General features: G+C 43.2%; 6 protein-coding genes and 1 pseudogene across 9 annotated transcripts; 4 read left to right on the forward strand and 3 right to left on the reverse strand.

Annotated features, from left to right (window-relative positions):
* Positions 1-107: 107 nt before the first annotated feature.
* On the forward strand, positions 108-3,811 carry LOC116208003 (alkaline/neutral invertase A, mitochondrial). The gene is made up of 6 exons (XM_031541170.1): positions 108-1,184; positions 1,325-1,484; positions 1,601-1,812; positions 1,892-2,385; positions 2,532-2,580; positions 3,095-3,811. The coding sequence occupies exons 1-6, from the start codon at positions 411-413 to the stop codon at positions 3,419-3,421; spliced, it is 2,016 nt and encodes a 671-aa protein (XP_031397030.1). The 5' UTR covers positions 108-410; the 3' UTR covers positions 3,422-3,811.
* A 126-nt stretch (positions 3,812-3,937) lies between these two features.
* Positions 3,938-6,548, forward strand: LOC116208018 (putative pentatricopeptide repeat-containing protein At1g56570). Its single transcript, XM_031541193.1, is given in 3 exon segments — positions 3,938-4,856; positions 5,031-6,209; positions 6,211-6,548. Coding segments are annotated over 3 exon segments (1,971 nt in total). The 5' UTR covers positions 3,938-4,226; the 3' UTR covers positions 6,373-6,548.
* LOC116207993 (pentatricopeptide repeat-containing protein At1g08070, chloroplastic-like) lies at positions 6,475-9,062 on the reverse strand. Its single transcript, XM_031541160.1, has one exon. It carries the CDS (start codon positions 9,022-9,024, stop codon positions 6,622-6,624), a length of 2,403 nt encoding a protein of 800 aa, XP_031397020.1. The 5' UTR covers positions 9,025-9,062; the 3' UTR covers positions 6,475-6,621.
* A 1,300-nt stretch (positions 9,063-10,362) lies between these two features.
* LOC116208052 lies at positions 10,363-11,303 on the reverse strand. Its single transcript, XM_031541260.1, has one exon. It carries the CDS (start codon positions 11,210-11,212, stop codon positions 10,718-10,720), a length of 495 nt encoding a protein of 164 aa, XP_031397120.1. The 5' UTR covers positions 11,213-11,303; the 3' UTR covers positions 10,363-10,717.
* Positions 11,304-12,180: 877 nt separating this feature from the next.
* On the reverse strand, positions 12,181-15,383 carry LOC116208026 (rhodanese-like domain-containing protein 6). Of its 4 annotated transcripts, none has more exons than XM_031541216.1 (9): positions 15,118-15,383; positions 14,811-14,972; positions 14,624-14,729; positions 14,327-14,522; positions 14,022-14,103; positions 13,853-13,935; positions 13,479-13,611; positions 13,166-13,307; positions 12,181-13,069 (listed from the first exon to the last, which is right to left on the reverse strand). In XM_031541216.1, the coding sequence occupies exons 1-9, from the start codon at positions 15,280-15,282 to the stop codon at positions 12,321-12,323; spliced, it is 1,818 nt and encodes a 605-aa protein (XP_031397076.1). In that variant the 5' UTR covers positions 15,283-15,383; the 3' UTR covers positions 12,181-12,320. The 4 variants fall into 4 exon arrangements, with proteins under 4 accessions (XP_031397076.1, XP_031397066.1, XP_031397094.1 ...); XM_031541206.1 differs by having other exon boundaries at positions 13,166-13,310; XM_031541234.1 differs by lacking the exons at positions 13,479-13,611; positions 13,853-13,935.
* Positions 15,384-16,935: 1,552 nt separating this feature from the next.
* On the forward strand, positions 16,936-21,197 carry LOC116208044 (importin subunit alpha-4). The gene is made up of 10 exons (XM_031541247.1): positions 16,936-17,312; positions 18,112-18,208; positions 18,304-18,395; positions 18,500-18,631; positions 18,961-19,146; positions 19,271-19,434; positions 19,643-19,721; positions 19,953-20,081; positions 20,337-20,464; positions 20,557-21,197. Exons 1-10 carry the CDS (start codon positions 17,091-17,093, stop codon positions 20,927-20,929), a joined length of 1,602 nt encoding a protein of 533 aa, XP_031397107.1. The 5' UTR covers positions 16,936-17,090; the 3' UTR covers positions 20,930-21,197.
* A 166-nt stretch (positions 21,198-21,363) lies between these two features.
* On the forward strand, positions 21,364-23,936 carry LOC116208011 (annotated as a pseudogene).
* Positions 23,937-24,174: the final 238 nt, after the last annotated feature.

Below are 24,174 nucleotides of genomic sequence, written 5' to 3' on the forward strand. Positions count from 1 at the left end.
TACTGGGGAAACAAATAAATTGTCTTGACAGGGGCAATATGGTATGTCTCATAGCAAAATTTCTGCCCATTCCTCTTCTTTTTCTTTTTTTTTTTTGCGCCTTTCTAAAGACAGGGAGCATCCCCGCCGCCTGTTTATAAGAAACGGTCCCTTCCCAAAGATTGAGCTATTACTATTTCTCTCCTTCGGCTTCCCGGATTCACACCGTCGTTCCCGTCCGCCAAATCCTTTCCTGCTCAATCAACCAATCCATCGATCTCTGTTAGCTAAACCCGGCTCGGATTTTTCCCTTATCCAATCTTCAGCTTTACCATTTGCATCGCCGAAGCGTCTGTTTGGCTAGTTTCTTGCGAATCCATGCCCTGTTTCTTCCTTTCCAATCAAAGCTCAGGTTGTGCTTGTTTTGCCGCATGAAGACGGCTTGCTTCCTCGGAAGTCTCACCATGAAGCCCCCTTGTAGATTTCTTTCTTCATTTGGGATCAGGACCGCAAAGGCCGGATCTTTGCCGAGTTCTTGCTTCAATCATCAGCCCCGGCACCGGTTCCACGCCTACCCTTCTCGGGGCATGGCTTCCCGGGGCCTAATCGATGGCAATCCGATAGGGTTCCGCTTTCTGGGTTCGAGTTTCGGTCAACGCGAGATCCTGTCAACGTCCAAAAGTGTTAACTTTAATGTTGATATCTGCCGTAGGGGATTGTATGTTATACCGAGTGCTGTTAGGAATTATTCGACGTCGGTGGAGACCTGCGTAAATGATAAGAATTTCGAGAGGATTTATGTTCAGGGGGGCATGAATGTGAAGCCTCTTGTGGTCGAACGAATTGATAAGGATGAGGATGTTGTAAATGAAGAAGAGGGTCGTAGGGTCGAAGTTGATGAGGATAAGATTCATTTGGAGGAAGCCAATTCAAAAGCTGATTTCAATAAAGTTGAGGAGGTTGTTAGCCCTAAGAAACCGGAGTCTGAGGTCGAAAAGGAAGCCTGGAGGCTATTGGAGGATGCGGTCGTTAGGTACTGCGGGACCCCTGTGGGGACGGTGGCGGCGAATGATCCCGCAGATAAGCAGCCACTGAACTACGATCAGGTGTTTATTCGTGATTTTGTGCCGTCTGCCCTGGCATTCTTGCTCAAGGGAGAAGGAGAGATTGTCAGGAACTTTCTCCTCCATACCTTGCAGCTACAGGTATGCCTTTGTCTATCTCGCTCTGGTTCTATTTGCTACTCGCGTTCCTTCCTTCATACACGTACGCTTTCTTTTTGAGGTCCTGGCCTGTAAATGAATGGGATATCTCGGACTTGACTCTCCTTGTGTTTCCTCCTCAGAGTTGGGAGAAAACAGTGGATTGTTACAGCCCGGGGCAGGGTTTAATGCCAGCAAGCTTCAAAGTTAGGACTGTGCCGCTTGATGAAAACAAAACAGAGGAAGTTCTCGATCCTGATTTTGGCGAGTCGGCAATTGGTCGTGTTGCACCTGTGGATTCTGGTTAGTAAACTGACAATTTTGTAACTTTCGTCATTTGCAAATTAGAGGCAATCTCTGCGGAGATCTGAGCAATGGCCCTGATATTGTTGGTTTTATTTTGTCTTGATTGTTGATAGGATTGTGGTGGATTATCCTATTGAGGGCTTATGGGAAGCTCACTGGTGATTATGCATTACAAGAACGAGTTGATGTTCAGACTGGCATAAAGCTGATTTTAAACCTCTGTCTGTCTGATGGTTTTGATATGTTTCCTTCTCTGCTTGTAACTGATGGTTCTTGCATGATAGATCGAAGGATGGGTATCCATGGTCACCCCCTCGAGATTCAAGTAAGTTAAAGTAAACCTCAACTCTTTGTAGTAACACAGCTGATGGTTCACTTTTACTCACTGTGAATCGATTTCACAGGCTTTATTTTACTCGGCACTTCGATGCTCTCGAGAGATGCTCAGCGTAAATGACGGATCAAAGAGCTTGGTGAGAGCCATAAACAATAGGCTGAGTGCTCTTTCATTCCACATAAGAGAATATTATTGGGTTGATATGAAAAAGATGAATGAGATCTACCGATACAAAACTGAAGAGTACTCAATGGATGCCACCAATAAGTTCAATATTTATCCTGAACAAATCCCTCTGTGGCTGATGGACTGGTTCCCCGAAAATGGCGGGTATTTCATCGGGAATCTGCAGCCTGCCCACATGGATTTTAGATTCTTCACACTTGGAAATCTTTGGTCCATTGTTTCTTCATTGGGCACTCCGAAACAGAATGAAGCCATCTTAAATTTGATCGAGTGCAAATGGGATGATCTTGTGGGCAACATGCCTCTCAAGATATGCTATCCTGCTCTTGAGTACGAGGACTGGCGTATAATTACTGGGAGCGATCCAAAGAACACGTAATTACTTGGCTCCTTCATTCATATTAAGCAGTTAATCCATTATCATTTCCATTTTTTAAACAGTTACTCGTTTCATTTCAAAGGGCTTCGTTTTAGTGCATTAATTTTCTAGGCTAATGTGCTTCATCTGCGTTGTTGAACAGTCCTTGGTCATATCATAATGGCGGATCTTGGCCAACCCTTCTCTGGCAGGTAATTTTGGGTTTGAGCTGTCTTTCACTTCATAAATAGAAGAGAGAAAAAGAAAGGAAGTTCGTATTTAAGCTGATATTGTGAAGGGTCATAGGCATGTGACCTATGAAATGATAGGTACCTGTATTATCTGTATATGACTGATGTATATTTGTGGCTGAGCCTGTAGCTGCAGGACCTCGTGGTAGTTAACTTATATATTCATCACATCCTTTATCCCAAAAAAGAGAAGGAAAAAAAAAAAAGATCGTCATTACATCACTTTGCCGAATATCTTATAGCGGTTCTCCAAGGAAACATTCAATGTGTCTGATGGTTCCTACCGAAAATGATCCGAGATTAATGAACAGGTTGCTGCATGATGATCATGAGAAAATAGATATATGTGCTAATGTGGAAGGAAGACATATGTCAAGTTAACGAAAATTTATTGAGCACTTTTAGATGAAGGTTGACATGACGCACACAGTCAACTTTGGCTTCTTTTCTAACACATCTTTTTGTACGGTCGCAGTTTACTTTGGCATGCATCAAAATGGGAAGACAAGACCTTGCCCAGAAGGCAGTTGCCTTGGCCGAGAAGAGACTCCCAATCGATCGCTGGCCCGAATACTATGACACTCGATCTGGGAAGTTCATCGGGAAACAAGCTCGTCTCTACCAGACGTGGACGATCGCTGGTTTCCTCACTTCAAAGATGTTGCTGGAGAACCCAGAAATGGCTTCCCTGCTCTTCTGGGAAGAGGACTACGAGCTTCTCGAAATCTGTGTCTGTGCACTCAGCAAGAGTGGCCGCAAGAAATGCTCTCGCGGTGCCGCAAAGTCTCAGATACTTGTCTAGGGTGACCCATCCTACGTGACTCGATTCTTCCAATGGCTGGAAGCAGTCCCTACATGAACATGTACAGTAATACTGAAAGTTTAGGACATAATCACATAGTAATTAGAGCAAGGAGGTGAATTCGCTGGGTATTCTTTATTGTCACGCGGGTAATTTATACAACTTGCCATTTATAATATCGTCTGATCAACGAATAAGTTGATTGGTGCTGGAAGTTCAGCCTGCGAGCAGCCGTGTACTAGGAGGCTTCAGAGTTATAGATTGTTTGTCCTGTTTGTAATAATGTTAACAAACTTGGATGTAACACTTCTTGTTCCTTGTACACTATACATTGGATTCTGGTGTTTTTGTTCCAGGATTCACAGTAATAACATTATGTCTGTTTTTTTACCTGTCTGATGTGTGTGACTTTTAATGATCATCTGGTCTCCGTCACGAGCTTTGCTCCTTTTACATGACTTCAAACTGCACTTTATTCTCTGTCGACGTCGCCATGGGATAACAGCTCTTTCTTTTTTGGTATATAAGATCACGAGTGTCATCAATCTCGACTGAACAGTGGAAAGCATCTGTTCATTTGGGGGGAAATGAACGTTCCTCCTGTAGGACATAAGAATTGTATTCAGGGATTCATGACTTTCTGAAGATGTTACATTCAGGGAAATGAAAGTTTCTCCTGCACGCTTCTTTCTGATCATCAGAAAGCAAGAATCTTTTTTGTTCAAGATGAAGATGTTGCATTTTTGCAATGATTTTCGGTCAGTTGTTCAGTTGTCGGGATTCATGAATTAAATGAATAAGTGTTATGCGAGGGCTTATGAGCGCCAAGAAACTGCTGCTTTCGACTGCCACCGGCTACAACCCGATCCCGCAGATAGTCCGGAACTCGTTAAAGCGGATCCAGAACCGCATCCTCCAATCAGCCCCACCGTTCTTGGCGAAGGACCCTTCAGTCTTATCCACGAACCTCATCAAGTCTTACTGCGAGAAGGGCCTTGTCAAGGAAGCACGGGTGCTGTTCGATGAAATGCCCAAGAGAGACGTGGTCGCATGGACGGCCATGATCACAGGCTATGCGTCATGCCATCACCATATCCAAGGGTGGGCTGTGTTCTGCGATATGCTGAGGGAAGAGGACAGGCCCAATGAGTTCTCGTTGTCTAGCGTGTTGAAGGCGTGCAAGGGCATGAAGGACCTTGATTGTGGGAGATTGGTGCATTGCTTGGCATTCAAGCTTGGGCTTGAAGGGTCAATGTACGTCGAGAATGCGTTAATGGACTTATACGCCACATTGGACCTGAGCATGGATGATGCGTGTGTGATTTTCTGTAATATGGACAAGAAGAATGCAGTTTCTTGGACCACCCTGATTGCCGGTTACACTCACCGTGGTGATGGCTATAATGGGCTTGCTCTGTTCCGTCAGATGGTGGTGGTAAGTTTTGGTTGCATAGCATCCTAACCTTTAATCCGAACCGAAAAAGCTTTTTTCTTTTACCCCCTCCAGGAGCAAAAGTTTGCGCTTTGACTGCTTTTTAGTGGTACTTTTTTGGTAGTGTTGCATTTCCTGTATCTACTTATGTACTGTGTGTGCAATTTATGGAAACAGGAAGAAGCGGAACTGAACCCGTTTAGCTTCTCCATTGCAGTTAGAGCTTGTGCCTCAATTGGATCGCATCTTTGTGGCCAACAGATGCACGCTGCAGCGACTAAGTATGGGTTCCAGTTCAATCTTCCAGTCATGAACTCCATATTAGACATGTACTGCAGGTGTTCTTGCCTGTTCGAGGCAAGCAAATGCTTCCATGATATGGGTGAGAAAGATTTGATCACATGGAACACAATCATAGCTGGGTTCGAAAGAACTGATGCGCGCGAGTCCCTCCACATCTTTTCCCAGATGGAGCCTCAAGGTTTTAGTCCCAACTGCTTCACCTTTACCAGCATCACAGCTGCTTGCGGAAATTTAGCAATTCTTACTTGTGGGCAACAGGTTCATGGAGCAATTATTCGTAGGGGTCTTGAGGGTAATATGGCTTTGGCTAATGCTTTTATCGATATGTATGCTAAGTGTGGTAGCATACGTGCCTCGAGAAAAATATTCAATGCTATGTCTCATAGGGATCTGCTTTCTTGGACATCTATGATGATTGGGTATGGAGCTCATGGCCATGGAAGAGAGGCTGTGGAATTGTTTGATGAGATGGTCAGGTCGGGAATTAGACCTGACAGGATTGTTTTCATGGCAGTCCTGAGCGCTTGCAGTCATGCTGGGCTTGTAGAAGAAGGTTTGAGGTACTTTGAACTAATGAAGAGAAAATATAACGTAACCCCGTGTCAAGAGATTTATGGGTGTGTGGTAGACCTGTTAGGTCGTGCAGGAAGAGTAGAGGAGGCTTATCAGTTGATCGAGAAAATGCCATTCAGGCCCGATGAATCTGTTTGGGGTGCACTTCTCGGAGCTTGTAGGGCCCACAAACTTCAGAAAGTGGGCATGTCGGTTGCTCGAAGAGTGTTAGATTCGAGGCCAAGTATGGTGGGCACATATGTGATGCTATCAAATATCTATGCAGCTGACGGTATATGGGGGGAGTTTGCTGAGGTGAGGAAGATGATGAGAGGAATTGGGAGCAAGAAAGAAGCCGGGAGGAGTTGGATTGAAGTGAAAAACCAGGTTTTCAGCTTCGTGGTCGGAGATAAGATGGGCCCTCACATCGAACAGGTGTATGGAGTTCTTGATCTGCTGATTCAGCACATGAGAGAATCAGGGTATGTACCTGATTCAGATGGCAATGATCCACGAAAAAGATGGGACAATCAAGGCCCTATGCCGATTCGGACACAGTACTTCCAAAACTTCAGGGGCTGAATATCATAAAGGAATGATCTTTACCAGTAAGAGGAAGAGATATGCCATCGGGATTTACGAGTCGGGGACTCCACAGTCTTGAGGACAGCTGAAAATGTTACTGCTACGAGATCTGTGTTTATCACAATACATGCAAATATGCTGACGAGGTGGAAGTATGGGGTAGAAAAAAAGATTGCACGGATATCAAATTTGCCAGGTTCCAATTCACTGACCTTCAATTATGGATGAAATTTAATGGTATTTCAATTAAGTTAATTCTTGTTTCTGATTTCTAGAAATTGTACAATTACAAGACCATCCTTTCTTCAATGCAATGGTATGTAATTATCTACCAGAAATCCGAGCATGAACATCTCCCGTGCTTGAAGTGGTGAAACCTATGCCGATCTCTCGCCACAATTTCCCGATCATAAGCTTTGGAGGTAAGCTTAAATGCCGTGTGACAGTCATTGCATATCCGCAAATTCTTCATAATTCTTATCGGGGTTGGTGGAGCAATGCAGAGAAGTCCAAAGGCAACAGCAAGCTTCTCACTGTGTCTAAACAGAGACGTTTCCTTCTCCTCCTCGTCAATTTCCAGGAAAACATCGTTCGTGTCCGGCACATAGCCTTCCATCTTTATTCTCTTACCCATCTCTTCCAACTTGTTTTCGATCTCCTCAATCTGTGGATGTGTCTTATCTCCTGCAAGGAATTCGTGAACTATCCCATTCGCTTCAATCATGCTACAGCCTGGAGTCTTCACCACTCCATTTTCGGTCATCATCCCCCGAATCTCAATCACATCATCCCAATTGCCCCGTGAAGCATACATGTTTGACAACAGCACGTGAAATCCGTCATGATCTGGCTGAAGCTCAATGAGCTTTCTTCCTACCCTCTCTCCCATTTCAACATCCCCATGTTTTTTACAGGCTCCTAGCAGGGCCCCCCAAGTAGAAACGTCTGGGGCCATTGGCATGGTTTGGATAAGTTCCTCAGCTTCTTCAAGTTCACCGGCACGGCCTAGTAAGTCCACCATGCACCCATAGTGCTTGACATTTGGTTCAACTTTGAATTCTCGAACCATGGAATCGAAATGGGATCGACCCTCATCTACTAGTCCCATATGCCTACAAGCCCCTAGCACCGCCATGAAGGTTATCTCATTTGGCTTCACTCCACTGCTCTTCATCTCTGACAACAAATCGAGTGACCTCTCTGTTAACCCATTCATCGCCAACCCAAGAATCGCAGCATTCCAGGTGGATACTCCTCTTTCCTCCATTTTACAGAAAACATCCATTGCGCTTTCCACACACCCACATTTCATATACATGTCCAATAAGGTTGTGCCGAGAATAACATTAACATTGAGGCCATTTTTACTGATGTAAGCGTGAACCCACCTGCCCAGATCAAGGGCACCCAAGTGAGTGCAAGCCGATATAACGCTCACTAAGATGGTCTCATCGGGCCTGATTCCAGAAAGCTGCATTTCTTGAAACAACTCCAGAGTCTTCGAGAATTGGTCATGTTGGGCATAACCTGATATCATGGCACTCCAAGAAATAAGATCCTTTTCGGGCATTGAATAAAAAAGTGCTTCAGCCCTCTCCAATAAGCCACTCCTTATGTACCCCGATATCATAGAGTTCCACGATATCAAGTCGAGGTTGTGATGACCCACATCGAACAGCTTTTGAGCTTCCGATACTTCCTCACATTTTGAGTACATGTGAATCAGAGCATTCAGAAGGTTAAGATAAGACTCAATTCCCATCTTTATAGCCAGTCCGTGGACTGACTTTCTTATCTCACCAGCACACATGTGGGCACAAGCAGAAAGAATACTAACCAACACAACCTCATCCAACTCGATTCCGCCAGCGCACATCCTCTTAAACATGCCCAGCGCATCCTCATACATTCTGTTCTGTTCGTAGCAAGAAATAATAGCACTCCAAGACACCATATCCTTTTCATCCAGTTCATTGAACAAGTCGAACGCATCACCCACACGACCAGTCTTGCCAAACAGGACAATCATTGAGTTGGAGGCGATCGTGTTCCTCTGAGGCATTCGGTCGAACACCCGTTTCGCCTCCTCTACATCTCCAATCTGAACATAACCTGCCAAGATCGAATTCCACGAGACTCTGTCCAACTCAGGACTTCCATCGAACACACGTCTCGCGTCCCTCATGTTCCCACATACAGAGTACATGTTGATCAGAGTGTTCCCCACATAAACGTGCAAATCGAAACCCAGCTTCAGTGCGTGTCCGTGCACCTGTTTCCCCTCAAAATGAGCGACCAGCAAGGCAGCGGCTTGAATGAGAATCGGGTAAGTATAGTTATCTGGGCCTACATTCTCATTCAACATCGACTTGTACAGCAAAATAGCATCTTGGGGGCTGTTCTTCCTCTGCACCAAAGCCCTCATCATGGTGTTCCATGTGAACCCGTTCGAGTTCTCGAGGCGGGTGAAAATTTGGAGGGAGTAATCAACGGGGACAAAGGAGGATTCGATGGAAAATTTCAGGAGTCTGCTCGCTGCATACGCGTCTTTGAGGTACCCAGTGAGGATCATCTGAGAAAGGATTTGGTTGAACTGCTTCGGAGTTCGGCATCTGAGCAATCCAGATTCCAATATCGAGAGAGTGATGGTCGGGTTCGACTTGAAGGAGAGTTTATGATTCACAGTGGATTTGATGGCTGTGGATACATTGCTAAGTTTCGCCCAATTCATTAGAGACGGACACAGGCAGAACAACAGTTGAATTTTAGCGCCAAAGACAACATATTTAACCGAACAAAGTTTTCATGAAATTGCAAGAAGAACCTTACAATTCGTATATTTTCATTCTGTACCCTTACGTTTTCTAAAATTCGGTTTGTGCTTCGACATGCTGAGGCTCGGGTTACGGGCAGGGTCAGTGTCTGCATCTTACACAGGCATATAACCCAGATAGGAAGTAGATCAAACGTATGAGATCATAAGAGAACCCACCATTGGATAGTCACGGTCAAAAGGGACCCGTAACCACATGCTTTCGATTCCTACCTAGGACAGCTGTGTCAGTAGACGTGACAGTGACGAGATGAGACCAAATGATGTGTGCTAAATAACTCATATATAACTTTTAGGGAAAAGTACAAACCCCCTTATAGTCTGGACCTGAGACCAATTGGACCTTATGATTTTTCGAGAGACAATTACCATCTTGTGGTTTATTTCATGAGACATAATGGATCGCACCATTAGTTTTTTATCACTTTTGGTCTTCAAACTTTTTTTACCATTATTCTCCTCAAACTTTTAACCTTTTGCAATTTGGTCCTAAAATTCAAAAAAAAAGAGGAAGGGGATTGGACCTCTAATCGGAGACCCCAACCCCATCACCGAGGTCACCGACACCCACAGAAGACATCGAAAACCTCGAAAGTGGGTCGGGATCGCCGATTGGTGGCCTCAGCCCCCGAATCGACCACGATCTCAAACTCAAGATCTTGGTCGATTCGGGGGCAGGGGCTGCCAATCTACGACCCCGACCCCACCTCCATGGTCTCAAGCATTCTCCATGAGTGCAGGCGACCTCGGTGGCGGGATCTGGGTTACCCATTGGCAGCACCAACCCCTTCCTTTTTTTTTCGAATTTTAGGATCAAATTGAAAAAAGTTGAAGGTTTGAGGGTAATGTGGCAAAAAAAAGTTTGAGATCAAAAGTGACAAAATATTACGGTGACACACAGCATTAGTTATCCCTCCAAAATTCATAGGGCCCAATTTGTCCGAAGTTCAAACTATAATGGGAGTATTTGTATTTTTCCCTAATATTTATTATGCTCGGCGGAGACACATGTCAGTGTCACGAATACTAAAAGCCCTCTACTTCTGTTGTTCATCTAATAGTGTTAACTGGAAACTAAGCTCCATTAATGCCACTCATAGCCGTTCAGTTCTTATCATCTTTCTGATTCTTCTAGTTCGTAGTTGTCTTTCACCCACATAATTGACATCGTTTGATTGTTATTCGTAAGTCTTGTGCCATGCTGCTTATTTGTCGGACCGGATCGATCATTTCCTGTATAACAAGAGAAGAGGATATCACATTGTTCCTACCCGAATAACTTCTTGGTGATTTTTTCCCTCCTGTCGATCTGGAAGATCAGGTAAAGGGAGATCCAAAGAGATCATACAGTAAAGATTTGGTTATAGCCCGTGAATACTAATTCTCCTTTGTGATGATCTTCTCGATAGCTAGCTCAGGAAGAAACTCTAACATTACATTCCCAAAAAAAAAAAAACCGAGAAAGATGGGACATGGTGGAACTAGGAAACAGCTTATAAGCGAAACCTTTGCAGACACTGGCAGAAGCCGCAGCAGTATAGTTTTTAGCGTTAGATCTTTATTTATTGTCTGCAAGTTCTGCAGAGACCGTTCAAACCTCCTCCACCTTCACAGCATCAATGTTGCTATGATCTGAGCTTACCTTCACACCCTTCTTGGGCTCCTCCTCGATCTCGAAAGCAAAAACCGGGAAGGTCCTGTGGAGGCCAGTCGGGGTCTTGAAGGTAATCTTCCCAGTCGGAGGATCGTCAACAAAGATGTCGCTGAGGGTGACCCACACAAGGAGCTCCTTAGTCTTGACGCCGGTCAGCTTCTTGATCTTGCTTTTCTCCACGTAAGCAGTGATCTCCGGGGCATAGTTAACAAGCCTGTTGATCTTGTCGAACTTGTGATCGCTCTTCTTCTTCTGCTTGAGCCACACGAACCCGGTCTCCTTCACATACCCGCACTCCTCGATGTCCTTCAGCGGGAGCAGCCCGTTGGGCAAGCCAACCTCCTTGAGCAGGAACTTCGACTTTTCCTGGCAGATTTCGTCCCCATAGTAGACCTCCGCTTTGGCCCTGATGTCCTCCGTGACCATCGACATCTTTCCCCCGAACAAGCCTATCGAACTTCTCTCTCGAGAACTACTTTGTTTTCTCCTGGTCGCTCTTCACGCTTCAGCTTGGAGAGACGAGGGATGTGCCTTCATTTATAGCCGCAGAGGTACGTAACTGCCCTCCATTTTGTGCCAATTTTTCTTCATGCCATGGTCATGTTTACGCATAGAGTCCTAAACAGATACATTAATGCGCTGTACATTTCCGTGTCGTGTGCATGTAAATCCCCGCATGTTTCATAGTTATGGATACTTTATTAGGATGAGAACAGCAATATCTGAGAAAGCTACGACGGAAGGATTGGTTAGGGATGCCATGTTCGGTTGTTACTGCAAATCTTTCGGGTCGACAAAAGATCGTGTAACGTGCAACTAGGAAAGGCATGGAAGTCTTATGGAAATTTCCCTTCAACTAACAAGAGGAAAGAAGGGTTGGTAATTTGCTGATATGATGATGCAGTTGAAATATTTATGGCGACATAAAGGACGGACAGTGGAACTCTTCGTACGATCTTGCAGTTGAGAAAGAGAAACCCGAGCCATACTTCGTTCATTGCTGATGGGAGTGAAGCACGGTGGAAAACCTACAAGACATTATCCCGCGAAAAGATACAATCCTCAGGTTACTCCAAAAAAAACGATGTTTCTGCCAGCCTCTCCGCTCTGTTTGGTAAAGATTATGACCATGAAATTTTAAAGCAGAGCCCTCGACCTAGGCCGATGATTGATTTGAGGTCTTCAATGGCACTGCTGTTGCATACAACCCATTTATCCTGGAATTTAATGCTCACTCGCCAACAACACGAATTCAATTCGATGGGACCTTGCAGCACTCTAGAACAACCTTAATAAAGGTTTTGGTTACAGATCCAATATTATGCGAGAAGCCCATTCTTAACTATGTTGTCCTGTCATGTGAGTACCAAAAGGTTAAAGACAATCTTGTTGGAAGGACATTGGAACAGGAATCAAGATCGGTAATAGCTCTTGAAATTGTAGAGAGTCTACATCACACCACGAGAAGGGCAAAAGTCTACATGATCAATTAACTCGATCGCCAAAATAAGATACAATTGGGTATTCTGCCCCGAACCATTCATATAAATCGATGCAGGAAATCCTTGATTTGGTCGATGTATGGAGATCGAGTCGGGATTATATGGCCACTGTCATGCTGAATTATGACAGAGCTACCCTCTTCGAAATAGGTAGCGAGATCCTTACTGGCTGTGTTTGATATTTGCCTATCTTTCCCATGATCACTTCCAAATATATGAAGTGACGGGCAATTTATTGTTCCATGACTAATCTCTGCTATCTTGGGGAGGTACCCAGAGCACAAGACTGCGAACCTGAAGTTCATCTCACCCTTAAACTTATCTTGATGAGCACAGGCTAGAGTAGCCATTGCTGCTCCCTGAGAGAACCCAAGAATCCCATCGAATGGTCCATCCTGGGAAAATACCTTCTTCAAATGGGCTAGAGATATATCAGACCCACCTGTCTGCTGCTGATACTGAAGCAGATCGAATGGTCCATCTGCCACTATCCATTCAGTTTTTCCACTCCCCACGCAGCATTCAGGGCTCACTAACCAAGCCAACTTCTTCTTGCAGTTCTCTCTTGGAGGACTTCTTTGGACTGCTGATGATTCAGAATCACAAGCTTGATCAGCAACTGGGGGTTGGTATATGAAGGGTAACTCATGGGGACCATCAACATAGATAAGTTCGGCAATGTTTTTTATTTTCTTGGCTAATGAGGCAGTTCTTCCTTTAAAGCTGGAGGCATTCTGTCGAAACCCATGCAAGCATAAGATCCTGAGTTTTCTTGGGGACCCAAAACCTGAAGCAAATTCAGTCGACGTCAATAATTTTCGTTAAAGACTCACCCTCAGTATTAACATAGCATTTAAAGTTTGGTGCAATATTGGCCTCTTACCTATTCCCCGAGGACATGGATGAGTTTTTAAGTCAATTTGCTGCAGTGATTCTTCTGGGATGCCATCTTCTACTGCCGAAACTAAAGGACCACCTTTACCATGCTTTTGGCAAAGCTCGCACACATAAGTGCCAGCATCCACCTGCTGTTAACATTTAGTAAGCTCTACAGGCAAGAAAAACAGCGCAGAACTATGAATGTGAACTCGGGAGAATTGAAGGTGTCATATACTTTATAGTTCAGAATGATTAAAAACATTTTAGGGGCAGAGAAAGAGGAACTCCATATCTGATTTGTCAAAAACTATGCGTACCCGGCAATTATCACAAACCAAGACAAGCATTCTACAATATGCACAACGACAGCGTGCGGAATAATCATCGAAGCAACAGCCACAAAGAAGACAGGTACCCAAGATATTGGGATCAGAGCTTCCAACTGAAATCCTACACTCACAAGACAGGTCATGAATCAGTTCCCAAACTTCAAGTGTTCTAGAACAGGCTTTCTGTCTACCTCAATGTTTCCTAGACTGATAAGTGAGAAATGAGATTCAGATTTAATTCTTTTACCAGGTTGAGGCTGTTCCGTTAACCTATGCTATAATCCTTGTTCCCCTAATTCATAAGTACTGTAGATAAAACAACATACATGGCGATGATTTTTTTTTGGCCACAGCATACATACCGGTGATCAAATACAAAATTCTTTCCCCTAAAAAAACCACCATCAGGGAACTGATCCAGATACCGCTGAATCCCACCATATAACTGCAGGAACTCAAACCAGCATAAGTCACAATTTCAATGTCTTAAGCCTCATACTATAAGATCCATTTCTACTCCAAAAAGCAGACCTGAAATACATTCTCGAAACCAGTTCCTTTCCCCCTAATATATGCTGATGCCATCTCACACCTGATGCCTCCTGTGCAGTACCTGTAATGCGTAAGCCATGGGTAACGTTACCCATTGGGAAGATAAAACCAACTTACTTGAGAAATGCAAGTAGTAGAAGGTGCAATATTTCCACATTGTCAAAAAGATAAAAGCAGCATAAAACTTTTATAATGATGCATCCGACACTCGAACAGTATATGGCATATGTATACCAAAAGAGTAAGGCCAAGTGAAAATCACAAAGTACTAGGACAGCACCGACATGAGGATGTTTTTGCCCTGCAGTCGATCGGCATTGTCATCTATCCAGCTGTGCAGGTCACTGTATTGCCTGATTTCCGGATCCAAAGTCTCCACATCTGGGCTTTGAAACTTCCCGATTCTCGTTTCATATAAGTTCCTAGCATCCAACAAAACAAGCCCTTCATTGTCGTTGCCACTCTCTTCTAAAATCTTCCCTGGTGAATAACAGGATTTTGCATAAGCACAAGCACCACCTCTCAGGGTTAACATACATAACAAGTCGAGTAGATTGAGATGCATGGAACAAGTAATTTACCGGCACTTTCGAGAACGGAATGGAATTCTACAGCAGAGAGATGCCTCCCAGCATTCGAAATATTAGGCGATTTCAACAGGGGATGAGAACTAAATGTCACCAATTCCTGACCAAAAGCAAAGGGAATAAAATCCCATCAATAAAAGCAGATAACATCAGAAAACAAAAGAAGAGGTGGCCGGATTACATCGACTATGCGCACTGAGAGGGAGGTGAATCCGCATTCCTTAGCCACCCTATCATTCAAAGGCTGGTGGGAGGAAGCGAGCTTGAAGTCGGTCCCTTCGAACAAAGTCCTCGCCTTTACCGCCTCAATGTGTTTCTCCAGGGACGACAACTTGCCACCAACCTAATCAAAACATGACTTACGCGTCAACCTCTGCAACGACAACAGAGAGCACAACCCAAAGAGGGAATGATCTTCCACTGTCAGTTCCCCGCATAGTGTGCCAGAAACGCAACAGAAAGCTAAGAGGAGATGGTTTTGAGCTCACAGTGACGTTGACGCCGTGGGGAGCGACACGGACACGGCCGAGCAGGCCCAATGAGCTGCAGTTCGACTGGTAGAAGGACACGAGCTCATCGAGGTCGGGAACGGAGGCGTACTTGTAGTACAACAAGAGGCCGTACTGCTCTCCCTCCCCGGCGTCGTCGGCCATTGTCGGGGAAGAAAGAGCTTCTCCTTCTGCCTCCCGGCCCCTCTGAGTTCTGCTCGGTTGCAGCGGTGACCGAAGAGAGGAGAGGACGAGAGGAATGGGTGGCCCTTCACAGCAGGCTCAATGGGCCTAATAAGGCCCATATTCCCCAAGAAAGTGCTCCTTTTATTTTCCATTTTTTGCTACGATTAATATTATTCTATTTTTTATTTTTATTTAATTGATTCATTATTATTCTTTTTTTATTTGAAGAAATTCTATGAAGTGGCTATCTTCCTATACTCCATTTTGGCTGTAGAGAAAAATGGGTGTCTGTCCTCAAAATACCACTTTGCTAATGCTCGATTGGCCTTTTACACCTCTAATTGGATCAAATTCATCAACAACTAATTCATTTCGAAATCTCAAGTTAGTTCTTAAAATACAAAAAGTAAAATAAATAAATAAACCTTGGATATTAGTCTTTTCTAGATGGTATAGGGTTTTAAAGAACATATAAAAGTTCATATCCGAATAAACGACATTTTTTTAGACACAATTATTGTAATTATTATCATTTTCTTATTGATCTTAAAAGATGAAAATAATATACGAATATGAGAATCGCGTTTCTTCTAATTTTGGAGCACACATTGCAGGATCTTAATTCAAGTTATAAAATTTAATACTCTATAAGTTTCCTTTCCAAACTTAAGTTAAATTTAATTCAAATTTATTGTTCAGATCTTACAAAAGAAATCTAGCTCGGATGGTTCTATTGTACAGCAAATAGTGGTTTTATTAGATTTAGGCCTATTCACAAACTCGAGACATCACTAGCGGCTAAAGTCTTTAATTTCAAAATTAAAATAACTTTAATTTTGATTATGAAAAAGAACAAATGAGATATGATTATAAATTTGATTTGGAAAAAGTGTGTTTTTGTTGTATAGTGTGTTGAGTTAAAGTTAAAGTTATAATTTTTAACTTGGGAAATGTGTATTTTTGTTGTGTAGTGTGCAGAGTTAAAGTTAAAGTTTTTTAACTCTTAATCCAAATAGACCATTAAAGTTTTGATGTATTTATTAGTTCTTAATGATTTTCCTGGATAAGTGCGCATGTAAATTTACTTTTTGATGTACTTAGTTCTTAATGGTTTTCGTTATTTAGTGTGTTTTGTTAATAGTAAATCTTAACGCTAACTTATTACAAGATAATATAACGCAGTGACGCATGCTCTTGCTTGGTATTTAACAGATTCTAAATTCAATACTCATTGTGACCATTTGTACTCACGACCTCCCTTATAATCGAAAAAATTTAATGCAAGCTTTATTTTGATAAATATTAACTTTTATTATTTTTAATATTTTAATAAAAATTAACATAAACTTTATCTTAATATTTACTATTCAAGCTATTTAATAAGGTGGGAGATAAATATAGATTTTTCTTTTCTTTTTAACTTTTTAATATAATTAAGTTAAAATTAATTATAGTATTTACTATTCTAACCCTATTTAGTAGGGTGATAGCAAATAATATAAATTTTGTCTTTTCTTTTAAATTTTTAATAAAATTATTTTAAACTTTGATTAATGAAAATTCTCAACACTCATATAAAAAAAACAACTAAAAAGAAAAATAAAAATCCAAGAAATCTTTAAAATTTGGGCAGCTATAACGTCACTGCGCTCCGGTTGCCTCCACTCCACTCTCTCATCCCCTCGGCACCAAAATCTCTGTGCACTCTACTCTCTGTCAACTATTTCGTCGATCACCTTCGGGGCACTGCCGGGCACGAAGCAGGCAGAGCTCGTCGCCGCCCCGCCATGTCTCTCCGGCCTAATTCCAAGACCGACGCGAGGAAGAAGTCCTACAAGACAGGCGTCGATGCGGAGGAGGCGAGGAGGAGGAGGGAGGACAACCTGGTCGAGATCAGGAAGAACAAGCGCGAAGACAGTCTGTTGAAGAAGAGGAGGGAAGGGCTCCCGCTTCAGTCCCAGCTGCAATTGGCCGATGGGTCACAGAATGCAGCCGCCATCGAGAAGAGGGTATCTTGTTCTTCTTTACTCTTTTTTTTTTTTTCATTCTCCCTTCTAATGTTTCGGTTGCTGCAAGCTCTTCCATTCACTGCATGAATCGTGGATTTCTTTGGTCCGATTGTAAGGATCTTCGGAAAATTTTGTTGCTTTAACCCTTGAGATCAGTGTTTGCCGACTATACGAGATGAAAAATTCGCTCGATTGAGCTTGAGCATTGATGATTGATCCGACCTTGCCATTGTTCTGCTCGAGTATTCGCTTACAAAATGGTAGGAATTCGCCAGTATTTGATTTGTCTCTACCGTACATTAACTGCTGGGTTTCATTCTTCCGGACTTAAGTCTTCGTTATAGTGATACAATAAAAGCTGTTCAATTTCTTTGAGCTAGAAAATAGGATGATTGCTGGATAGATGCCTACTTTTATGTACCCCAGACCTCTTTCAGAGGTAAAGAATGTTAGGACAGTAGGACGTTACGTGAGAATTTGAATGTTTGGAAATAGCGGTGTCGATCATGGCAATCAAGATAAGTAAAGGTCACACTTTTATTACATGGAATCTAAATCAATTTGTCAGGAGGGAGGACTCTTTGTTACTATTTTTCCATCTCAAGAATATGTTGAAATAATGATGTTTTCCCCCCATCTATCTAAGCAAATAAGTTGAAATGACTGTAGTTACTTTTTATAATTGAAGCTTTCTGATGATCCTTTAAGTAATTGCTTTAGTTCTACTTCTTTAAGGTTGCGAGTTATTATTTGAGATTTATGTTTATGCAAATCTTGGTTTGTGAATTGTCAATCACAGCTGGAGAGTATCCCGAACATGGTACAAGGTGTATGGTCAGATGATCCAGCTTTGCAGTTGGAAGCAACAACAGGTTTCAGGAAGCTGCTGTCAATTGGTATGGATGTTATTCTACTTCTTGGCCTAATTTTCTCCAATCATATTCTTATGCTTCACTTCTCATATTATTGAATTTTTTCTACACCTTTTCAGAACGATGCCCACCAATTGATGAGGTGATCAAAGCTGGTGTTGTCCCTAGGTTTGTAGAGTTTCTCGCGAGGAATGATTCACCACAGTTGCAGGTGATGTCCATTAGCTGACGATTTTTTTTGGTTTTGAGTCGAGCAAACTGAATTCTACCCTTTAAGTTTTCCTTCAATTGACCCTAAATTTGCTTTTCATGCAGTTTGAGGCTGCTTGGGCATTGACAAATGTTGCCTCTGGGACGTCAGACAATACCAGAGTCGTGATTGATTATGGCGCTGTCCCCATGTTTGTGCAACTTCTGAGCTCTGCCAGCGATGATGTTAGAGAACAGGTTATTATTGATCCCTTCTCAGTTTTGCTAGCTTTGCTTAGTATATGCTAATGTAACCTCTGATATTTGGGATGTTGCCAGTCATAGCAGCTATTAATTTGAACCTTAAAAGTTTACCCACAATTTGTCGACTTATTTTTGTTAATTTGAACTACATTGATCAATTTATACTACCTGATTAGCATATGAATGTGTTTCTCCGCTGTCTTGAGCTGTCTTCCTGTTATAAATATCTTCGGCAACTTCAACCTAATACTAGAATTGCTTACCGTGGGGTATGATTGTAAATAAATCTACTCTATCTATCATGCTTATGTTTATTTCTACAGGCAGTGTGGGCTTTGGGAAATGTTGCTGGTGACTCTCCGAACTGTAGAGATCTTGTTCTTGGTTACGGTGCTCTTATACCTTTGCTATCTCAGCTAAATGAACATTCAAAACTATCCATGCTTAGAAATGCCACATGGACTTTGTCCAACTTTTGTCGTGGCAAGCCACCTGCACAATTTGAACTGGTGAGGAGACTTGCCTTGGCATTCTTAGTTTCATTCAGTGGTAATTCAACTCTTGATTGTAAATTCAGGCGCAGCACTGTTTGACAAGACCTCATCTCAATTGCATTGTTTCTGTGTAAATTAGGTGAAGCCTGCACTACCAGTTTTGCAAAAACTCATACATGTGAATGATGAGGAAGTTTTAACCGATGCTTGTTGGGCCCTTTCATATCTTTCTGATGGTCCTAATGACAAAATCCAAGCTGTGATAGAAGCAGGTGTCTGTAAACGACTCGTGGAACTTTTGCTGTAAGAGAATTTCCTATTTAATACTTCTGCCGACTCATTGATGTATGCTCTTTCTGGGTATTTGTTCATTATCATGTCCTTTAGAGTTATTGGGACTTTCTAATTTCTTAGGCCTCGACTCATGGTTGTTCTCCCTAAAGTAGGTATTTGCTATTTAATTAAAGCATGTTGAGACTGATGAGTTTTGCACTTTTTTTTTTTTGGCGAGTCATCCATCACCTACCGTTCTTATACCTGCTCTCCGGACTGTTGGGAACATTGTCACTGGTGATGATGCCCAGACTCAGGTAGTTGCCTTGAACATTTAGTGCAGTGCTTTCGTCACTTTTTTTTTTCCCCCCTTCTTTTTCAGTCACTTCGTTGATGGCTCACCACCTATATATTTAACACCCTTCTTTCTGGAGTTGTTCATTCATCTCTAATACAAACTCATTTGTCAAACTCTGCATGCTAGAAGGCTTGAATTAAACAACTGTTTGATCTTTTTCTCACTTCAATACTCGATTGGACTGTTTCAGTTTGTAATCAATAATGGAGCACTTGCTTGCCTCTATCAACTTCTAACACAAAATCACAAGAAGAGCATTAAGAAGGAAGCCTGTTGGACGATCTCAAATATAACAGCTGGGAATATAGCTCAAATACAGGTTTGAGGCTTCTCCTTGCACTGTTTGAGACTTTCTCCACATGCTAGGTTTGAATATTTGTTGAATAATAAACTGGTATATTAGGAAATATTCCTGCCAGTTAGCTGAAACTAAGGATTATTTTAGTATCTGCTGTCATGATCCTTTTCGAATGTTTCCAATTTTTGATCTTTTCCTCGAAAACTGAAGTGGATCTCTGACATTGAGCATTAGATTTGCAATATTATTTTTGATGATGTATTCCCCGTGAAATAGGCTGTTATCGATAGCAGTATCATCTCCCCACTAGTTAATCTTCTCCAACATGCGGAGTTTGACATCAAGAAGGAGGCTGCATGGGCAATTTCCAATGCTACCTCTGGTGGATCTCATGAGCAGATTCAGTACGTTTCTTCTTTGCCCTCTTTTCTGCGTCTCTTATTTTATGTCTTAACTACTTGCTGATACCTAATGTGCACAAAACATATATTTGTAGGTTCTTGGTGAGTGAAGGCTGCATCAAACCGTTGTGTGACCTCCTAGTCTGTCCGGACCCGAAGATTGTGACTGTTTGCCTTGAGGGGCTCGAAAACATTTTGAAGGTTGGTGAGGCTGACAAAGAAAGGGGATTGAATAATGGCATCAATTCATATGCGGTGGTGATAGATGAGTGTGATGGACTGGACAAGATCGAGCATCTGCAGACCCATGACAATAACGAGATATATGAGAAGGCCGTGAAGATCTTAGAGGCTTATTGGGCCGAGGAAGAAGTGGATGATGTAGGTGTTGGCGATGGGAATGTGCAGCCTCTCAGTTTTGGAGCCAATCAGCTCAATGCCCCACCAGGCGGCTTCAACTTTGGCTGATAAGTATGGAGATTTTCCTCTTCTTTTTCTTTGTTTTTTTTGGGTCATTTGAGTTGGTATATCTGATAGGAATCTTTTGTTTCCTCTCGAAACTATGAACGTATTAGGGTATTCCATTATCGGTTGCCAATGGTCAGTCAGGGTTTTTGTGTCTGGCATGGAGGCTCGGTCTATGTATTTTGTACAAGCTAAGGCATTCTAATCTTTGTAACGGTCTTGTTTCTCTTATTGCATATTTCGGAAATGCAAAAAGGAGTCTTTTTCCGTATTGGAGATTTGTCTTCTCCATGATGAATATTGCTTGTGTTCTTCTTGCTCTATGCATTTTCATCACAAACTTGTTTCCCTCCAAGTCGCCCATCGAGGGAGTTCTGGTAACATTCTGTTATGGACGATGTTATCAAATCTGTTCAGTTTGGACTGGTCCAGGTTGAAGGATTGCGTTAAGTTATGATGACTTCTGGGTCTCTGGCTCCCGGATCATTGTGGGTCCGATTAGGATCAATTCCGAGCCTACCCCTTCTCGAAATTTCCCGAGATTTTCATCAAAGACGGCAGAATGTAAGATCAATTTCTTGTGGCTCCTGCACTTCCTCTGGTTCAGCCCCTATCCAGCGCAGGTGGAGATAGAGGGACATTATCTGCGACATCATCACCAGCCAATCATATCTCCACACGACAGCCAATCCCATACACTTACCGACCATTCCTCCACTTATACATAACCTTAGCTAAGAAACCTCAACGACTGCTTATAAACATGAGCACAACAGCAGCAACTACCTCAAACCTCCCTCACCATCTTCCTCTCCATCTCTCATCAACGGACAAGCAGAAAGCAGCCTTGGACCTCCTGAACTCTAAATTATGCAGCTCTTCGCTCGACCATCTCGAGCAGGCCCACGCTCTTATCCTGAAGATGGGTCAGTTTCAGGACCACTATGTAGCTGGAACCTTGGTGAAGTGCTACTCGAATCCTCTGTTCAGGAACCTCGAGCTCGCCTTGAAAGTCTTCAATTGTGTGCACAAACCGAATGTCTTTGTCTGGAACAACGTTATCAAAGGATGTCTGGAGAACGACGACCCCTTAGAGGCCCTAAGTTTGTACTGTGACATGCTGGACTCGGATACTCGGCCTAATAAGTTTACGTTTCCAACTGTGCTCAAAGCGTGCAGTCCCATGGATTGCGAAGAGGGAGGAGGGCTGCAAGTCCAGCACAGATAGTGAAGAGCGGGTTCCATAGAGATTTGCATGTAAACAGTGCAGGGATTCAGATGTATGCGAGCTTTGGCCGGGTGGGGGATGCAAGGAGGATGCTTGATCAGAGTCGGGAGTCATACGATGTTGTCTGTTGGAATGCCATGATCGATGGGTACTTGAGGTGCGGGCACGTGGAGGCTGCTAGGGAGTTGTTTGAGACAATGCCCGATAAGAATGTGGGCTCGTGGAACACGATGGTGAGTGGTTTGTCTCGGCTTGGGATGATTGAAGAGGCGAGGAGGACTTTTGATCTGATGCAGGAAAGGGACGAGATTTCTTGGAGCGGAATGATTGATGGTTACATCAGAGGAGGGTGTTATAGGGAGGCTTTGGAAGTTTTCAATGAGATGCAAAGGGAGAATTTTCGGCCGAGGAAGTTTGTGCTCTCGAGTGTCTTAGCTGCCTGTGCGAATTTAGGAGCTCTTGATCAAGGCCGATGGGTTCACGATTATGTGAAGAGGAATTTGATTAGATTGGATGCTGTCTTGGGGACGGCTTTGGTGGATATGTATGCAAAATGCGGTCGGATTGATATGGCATGGAAAGTCTTCGAGGAGACAAGAGACAAGGAAGTGTCCACGTGGAACGCAATGATCGGTGGAGTAGCGATCCACGGGCGAGCAGAAGACGCAATTGAACTTCTCGTCGAGATGCAGAGGGAGAAACTTGAACCGAATGGAATAACTTTTGTGGGTGTTCTAACGGCTTGTGCTCACTCTGGATTGGTCGACGAGGGCCTGAAGATTTTGAGCTCGATGGAGAGGGTCTACGGGGTCAAGCCCGGGGTGGAGCATTATGGATGTATAGTTGATTTGCTAGGAAGATCGGGGCGACTAGAGGAGGCAGAGGAGGTTATAAGATCAATGCCAATGGAACCAAATAAAGCTGTCCTGGGAGCCCTCCTAGCAGCTTGTAGGATTCATGGAAATGTAGAATTCGGAGAGAGGCTTGGGAAGGTTCTCCTCGAACTAGACCAGGGAAACGGCGGGCGTTATGCTTTGCTCTCAAACATCTATGCCAAGGCTGGGAAACGGGACCAAGTGATGGAAGTGAGAAAGTTGATGAAGGAGAGGGGGGTTAAGACTGATACTGGGTGTAGCGTTCTAGAATTGGGAGGAGAGGTTCATGAGTTTAAAATGGGTGATTGTTCCCATCCCCAATCAAAGGAAATATACCTGTTCCTTGAGACGATGATCGAGAGGCTAAAAACTGAAGGTTATGTACCTGATACGTCGCAAGTTTTATTTGATATTGCAGAGGAGCAGAAGGAAAGAGAGATTCGGTATCACAGCGAGAAGCTTGCGATTGCTTTCGGACTCATAAACACAGAGGCCAAAAGCACTATCCGGGTAGTGAAGAACTTGAGGGTATGTGAGGACTGCCATACTGCTGCCAAGCTTATTTCACGAGTTTACGACCGGGAGATTATCGTCAGGGACCGCGTTCGTTACCATCATTTAAAGGACGGGAATTGTTCCTGCAAGGATTTCTGGTAAGATCAGAAGTCGTAAAACATCGCAGCTGAACTGAACGCGGAGTTTTTCTGCTTCTGCATCTCTAGTAGAGGATAAAATTCCTCCGAGTGAAAATATGTCCCGATATCAAAGAAACTTCTGCAACCCCGAACCGAACCTCAGTGCCATGTTATTATTGATCATATGTAGAAAGGTTGAACAGAAACAGAATAGAGCCCAAAAGCCACATTAGCACGATTAATAAAGCCTATTCAGCAATTACATGACGTTACAACAGTTGTAGTACATTTGATGAAACCATCGCACCGTATGTTGCGGATATTAGACGCACACAGCAACTCGACCGATATCATTTGATCGCATTTCCAGAAGTGTATCATATTGTTTGCTCTGACACCCGGCTTTACTTACGAGTTACTCCAACTCGTCAACCTTCATCCGTTCTGGTAGGGACGGATCCAGGATTTCGATTGAGGGGGGCAAACTCTTTGAAGGGGACATAGAACGAT

Source organism: Punica granatum, chromosome 1 (genome assembly GCF_007655135.1).
Source record: "Punica granatum isolate Tunisia-2019 chromosome 1, ASM765513v2, whole genome shotgun sequence".
Lineage (NCBI taxonomy): Eukaryota > Viridiplantae > Streptophyta > Magnoliopsida > Myrtales > Lythraceae > Punica > Punica granatum.